Source organism: Cornus florida, unplaced genomic scaffold, assembly GCF_030987335.1.
Source record: "Cornus florida cultivar Cherokee Brave unplaced genomic scaffold, ASM3098733v1 CherokeeBrave_3.0.0_Hap2_Chr06, whole genome shotgun sequence".
In the NCBI taxonomy this organism is placed as follows: domain Eukaryota; kingdom Viridiplantae; phylum Streptophyta; class Magnoliopsida; order Cornales; family Cornaceae; genus Cornus; species Cornus florida.
In genome coordinates, this window is record NW_026775576.1 from 78,012,538 (window position 1) to 78,018,892 (window position 6,355).

A 6,355-nucleotide genomic window follows, 5' to 3' on the forward strand; every position below is an offset into this window, starting at 1 on the left:
ATTACACTTCCTAATATATATATATATTTTTTTCATAAAGTATACAATATTTTTAATGTATTTTGATTCATGTACCTTTTCGAATTAATAAAATTTCTCGATATAATAAAAAAATTAGAAGTTTTCTAAAGAAATGAAATAGGGTGAAAAAAAAGAGAAAGAAAAAGAAGTTACTTTATGGACGCTCTAACCACTGCTAACCTGCTCACTTAATTTTCCATGAAGTGTCAAATTAAACCGATAGAGTCTTAAAGATACTCATTTGGGAGGGCCCTTCTGGAAAATGAAGTTTAATTAAACAATCAATTTGCCGCGTCCACGTGTATTATTGATTAAATAGTTTGTTTTAATAATAGTATTTGATGATAACTTGGTCGTGTATCAAAAGTCAGCATTGTCATACTCTCCAAGGTGAACCTCTCCTAGGTGAACCTCTCTCTCTCCGTCTCTTTCTAAGTCTATCTATCCCAACGTGTATAAATAGGGGGAGTCACCATGCACTTCTCATTCATCCATCCCGTGAATTGAGCAGAACAAATCACTTATAACAATTCACTCCATCTTTATTTCAAAATGGCTTACTCCAAAACTTCGCTTCTTTTTCTTGGACTTCTGTTTGCTGTCATGCTTGTCATTTCCTCCCAAGTGTCAGCTAGAGAACTAGCCGAGGCAACCCAAACACGTGAGTAGTTCATTCCTCACTTATAAATATATATATATATATTATATTTATATGTATATTATTTGATATGTATATTATTTGATATGTAGGTATGTTCGACATCTTTATTCAATGTTTCATGATATTGTAAGCTGGTCGAGGAATTGAAGAAATTCGACTTTTTTTCCTTCGCTTTTAATTTCTAGCCATTAATAGCATATTAGTGATGAAAATTTTAAGGATCTCATTAATTATCTTTTAAAGAGGCTGACTCACAACTAATTTTGAGACTGATTATATTTTACAGAGGAGAGTGTGGAGGAGGTCAAGTATCACGAACATGAAAAAGGACATGAACACGGACACGGACACGGAAAAGGACATGGACATGGCAAACCTAGCTATGGTGGTCGCCCTGGACATGGTGCTGGTGAAACCGAATCCGACGAGAATTAGATGACTCCTGCGCGCCCCCAATTGTACTTGTACTCGTGTATTGCGAAAACTAATTAATCAAGTATGTGTATGTTTGCTTGTGTGTCAATAAGGCATAGTATGAAATTTCCACATTAGTACGTACCGTTGGTGGAAGAATATGTAACAGTTGAGTAGTAGTCCCACGACTTCATTTCTGTCTTCTTCATGTGCCTTTGTACCTTTTATGTATCAATGCAGGACTTGAGTTACTTCAATTACTTGCTCTCCAAAGTTATTATTTGAAACAGGGATCCGAAAAGCAAAAAGTGAGGAAAAAAAAAAAAAAAAGAGTTTAAACAGTAACAAATTTAGTGACAAGAAAGATTTAATGGCTACTAAAGTTGATGATAATTAAGGTCGGACAATAAATAAGAAGGAACAATAAGGCCACTTGGATGATTCAATCAAGTTAGGTACCTAGAAAGTGACTTTGGTTTATCTTACACTGAATGTGGAAAGTAGAAGTTACGCTGCGGCTGCCTTTGGATCGAGTGATTTGGAGAAATTTGGAAAGAAAATAAAAGAAAAATAGTGAAAATCGGGATAACTTTGAGTAGAGAGAAAATAAAGAATTGTGAGAGATTTTGAGGGATAACTATCCCTCTCTTCAAGTCTCTCATATGTTATCCTCTAAAAAAAATGAGAAGATTTTGAAAGAAATGACGGTGAGTAAGTAGTATTTTCATAATCTTGAAACTATCATCATATAATAATGGGTAAAGTGCATTAAACATCCCTGAACTATTGGTCATTTGCAAGAAACCCCCCTGAACTATGATTTTGTTACAATTTACCCCCTTGAACTATTGGTCATTTGTAAGAAACCCCCCTCAACTACAAAAAACCCCCCTGAACTATAATTTTGTTACAATTTGTTGGAAACGGGGGCATTAAAAACATAAACTTTGGATGAGATTTGAAATAGATTCCGTTAATAATTTTTTACGGATCTCTAGACAAGCACGTTTCTCTCCGTAAGGAGATGAATGTGGTATATTTACTTTCTGAAATCCGTTTCCGAATGAATGAGAAATTAGCTCCAAAGTGTGGTGTTTTGATAAGCCTAAATGGGTATACAAAATGTGGGAAGTGTTTGTCCCACATGGAAAAAATGTTGAAACAAATTGAAATTTAAATAAGCTGAGTTTAGGATTTGGGCTTGGGCTTGGGCCTAATTGTAAAGTCCAGATTATTCTTTTTTTGGAATTTTGGATTGGGCCTAATTTTGGGCTGGGCTTATTTAAATGGGTTTCACAAATGAGTAGGGTTTTTGGGTGGTTGGTTTTTTGAATTAAAAAAACTACTTTTTAGTTTTTCTAAAAGGTTACACCTTTTAAATTAAAAAACCATATTTTAGTTTTTTCTAAAGGGTTATACCTTTTAAATTAAAAAACCACTTTTAGTTTTTTCCAAAGGGTTACACCTTTTTCCGAACCATCATAACCCATAGTTGCACCTACTCGAAAAGGCACATTGTAACCTATTGGAATGGATGTGTCTATTGGTGAACAGACACCATGTGAACCATTGCAACCTATTGGAATGGATGTGTCTATTGGTGAACAGACACCATGTGAACCATTGCAACCTATTGGAATGGATGTGTCTAATGGTGAATAGACACCATGTGAACCATTGCAACCTATTGCAATGGTTGTGTCCAATGATGAAAAGACGCACCCCATCCGAAAAGGCATTTCTATTTCTATAAATACCCCCCTTTAGATCATTTGCAAGTCATTCATTTTCATTTTCTTCTATCTCTCTCTCTAGACTAGAACCCAACCCAAGTGGGTTCAAACATTAGGTTAAGTGGTTCGAGCCACTTCGATCCTAATCCAATTTCATCGAGCTATATTAAGATTGGTCCGAACCATTTGGTTCGGATTACACCCAATGCAGCATTTATATAGTATATAGATGCATTTTTTAGTCAGAGAGAGTATTACACGGAGGAGGTTCGCCGTATCCACGAGTTTGTAGTGCTGCTACTGGTGGATGTAGACCGTTGTATCCTGGGAGATAGACGCCACTGAGTCCGTTAGCACCATAGCAGGGCGAATCTGTCTTAAGGACATAGTATCCAATACTAGCCTCGGTCTAGGTTCATTCCTTGCATATTATTATTATTTTATTGCTTTATTTTGTATATTTAATTAAATATAGAGTTGCATATTTAATTAATGATTTATTAGCATATTGTTAATTATCTCATGACATATTAGTATAAAGGTTGTTATATCTTAAAAGTCACATTAAGCATATATTTTACCAACAATCTTAAGACAGAATCCTTCCTTGCGTAGATTTTATTATATATTTCTATTTAAGATATAAATAAGTAGATATTATACTAATAGTTGAGATATGATAAAATAATGTTATATACATTATTATATGATAATATGTTAAATATTAATGCATTCAATATTACGTGAAATTGAAGCATGTTATATAAGTAGATTATTGAATTATTCAATATTGGTTGAATTATTTAATTTTGTAATATGATATTATGAAGTATATGACATTACCTTAAACATGTACCAACTAGAGGTGGAAAAAAGTACTTCGTTACTTTTATCATTGGTTGCACAAGATACCGTTATGTGTATTTGCCACGAAGCAAAGATGAAACCTTAGAAATGTGACATCATATGAATTATGGAAATGTTGAAAACCTTTCTATAAATTCTTAAAAGTGTGGGGGTGTCTATTTAAGGTTGCAGATCTTACTCCTATGAAAAGTTAAAGTGAGACCTATAATGTGGCAACCTTGTGGGTGGGTGTGCCGTGGGCGGGTGCAAGAGGCACTGACATGTTATCACATTGAGCAAGTTACAGGTGCACAGTCCCACACCACCTACGTAAGGGAAAGGTAAAGTGATTTTATGTAGTGGTGTTATCTCCAATTGGTACGAGGCTTTTTGAGATAAAATCCAATAATAAAATCGTGCGGGCTGGATCCCAAAGTGGACAATATCATACTATGTGATGGAGTGGATCGTTACATAAAACCTTTGATAGGTTATAACATCAGTGCATATCACTTTCTTGTAGGCTAGAACGTTTACATCTTTTGGTCCTAATTTTCTAGCATGTTTATTGGAGAATGAGCCACAAATCTTTTTTCTTAGATTAGTTATGTGATATAATTAATCATATGGTATAATATTATTTATCTGAGTTCAATATTATTTATATAAGTGCTTACTTTTAATTGAGATTATAATATTAAACTATGTAGTAGAATTACTTAATGTGCATAGTAATTTAATTTTATAATATAGTTGATTTAATGTTTGATATTATTAATTTTGTATGAGTTCATGACTGGTTTGTGTATTTAATACAACAGACAAAAATTGACTAGTCTAGCTATGTCAATTCTCTTGATAGTCAAGGGAAAAAGATCTATACTAGTGTTTAAAGACACGTATAGCTGTGAATGGGCTGAATAAGATAAGATTTTTCAACAACTTTAAAGTGTTTAATGGAAAATGTTATGGATACAGTAAGCAAGTACACTGAGATAAGATTTTTCAACAACTTTAAAGTGTTTAATGGAAAATGTTATGGATACAGTAAGCAAGTACACTGAGACAAGCTAAATCAAGCTAGTTAGCTATAATGTACAATTTAGCTGAAAGCTAAAATGTTACTAAGTTGCAAACTAGTTAGATTAGCTATAAGTTAAAATGATTAATGAGGTGCACAGAACCTAAGAGGAAGATGGAAAATCTGTTAGTTGGTTCTAGCTCTCAACTTGGTAGTGAAAAAAAAAAAAAAAAAGAACACGAGGGTGACGAGTAGCTATTTTAGCCATAAGCTATTTGAGCTATTCATCATAGTTGCTCATGTAGGAGAAAATAATATTACTTGTAAAGTAATAGTTTTTGAAGAATATTCTTCAAAACAAATTACTCTACTACCAAGATAGACCACTTAGATAAGTGTGTACTAAAGGTATGAGCTACTAGAATTGCTAGCTAAACAAACTTAACTTCAAGCTAGCGTTAATAACTGAAAAGTAGGTGCTCATCATAATTTAGTAATGAGATATGAGAAGAGTGTGTAATAATACTTGAGAAGTGAGTGCTCACTCTGTAGTGATTGTATCCAAAGCTTAAATAATAAGATAATTATTTGCTTAAATGATTGAGTTATGTGATGTGTGACACATGAAAGGTTATAACATGTTAATATGACTGACTTAACATGAACCTAAATATGAATAACTCAATTTATAAATATAAAAGAAGTAAAATCAAATATATTAATTCGAGCCCATTGTAATTAATATCTTTAGCATTAATTCACGATATTGTCGGTGAATTATTATAAGAATATGCTAAAGATAAAGTGAGTACATATGCACTAGAGACTGTTATATATGCTTGTTGAGAAGCGAATATGGAACCTTGAAAAGGTAGATGAGGTGAAGTATTTAATATATGGTACTTTCATAGTTGAAAAATCATAATAAATACATTAGAGATAAAATTTCAGGATTATCTCAAAGTTGTGGGGAGATATTATCCATAGATGAAATTTGTTACGAGTCACTCATCTTAACAGAAATACTTATAAATGTGGGGGGTTCCAAGTCCTAAGAGCTTTATGATAGAACCAAAAATCATTTATATTATTATAACAATAGTACGTGCATATTATTTTCTATGAGGAAAATATTATAGAACAACTAGAAGAGTTCTTTTTTCAGTTGAAGTGCTGAGTTATTTGTTCCAGTTGAAAAGTCAAGTGTGTAAGCTTATAAGTCCTTGAATGGATTAAAGCTACTACCGAGACAATGACATAAATGTGATGCGTAAGTCATTGTATGCCTTAAAATATAAATGATATACTGATTGGTATATTTGATATGAAAGATTTAACATCTGATAATATAGTATATTCTCAATAGAGTGATATTGAGATAATACTAGTTATGATAACAAAAGCCTAGCTAACTTTTGTAGATGTAAATCTCAAATATATATACTAACCAAAGTATATTATTGGTTGAGATTGTAAGGCAACTTAATAACTGTGTTTAATTGCACATTTTCAATTCAGGATCGGATCACTAAAAAATAATAAATTAGGTAGTTGAGATACACCCTAAATCCAATATTGCATAGATCGAGGTATCTAACTAAATTGGAGGTGTAACAGTGATGCAATCTGGATATGGGATATTAAAGACTTCAAATCCAA

General features: G+C 32.6%; 1 protein-coding gene across 1 annotated transcript; it reads left to right on the forward strand.

Moving 5' to 3' along the window:
- The first annotated feature begins 508 nt into the window (after positions 1-508).
- Positions 509-1,353, forward strand: LOC132314941 (dormancy-associated protein 2-like). The gene is made up of 2 exons (XM_059813710.1): positions 509-682; positions 969-1,353. The coding sequence occupies exons 1-2, from the start codon at positions 574-576 to the stop codon at positions 1,115-1,117; spliced, it is 258 nt and encodes an 85-aa protein (XP_059669693.1). The 5' UTR covers positions 509-573; the 3' UTR covers positions 1,118-1,353.
- The last annotated feature ends 5,002 nt before the right edge of the window (positions 1,354-6,355 follow it).

What these genes read in the sequence shown, in the direction of transcription:
- LOC132314941 (XM_059813710.1), top strand. Translation starts at nt 574, where the DNA reads ATGGCTTACTCCAAAACTTCGCTTCTTTTTCTTGGACTTCTGTTTGCT. An exon ending in AGCCGAGGCAACCCAAACAC is followed by an intron (nt 683 to 968) that starts GTGAGTAGTTCA and finishes TATATTTTACAG; the next exon opens with AGGAGAGTGTGGAGGAGGTC.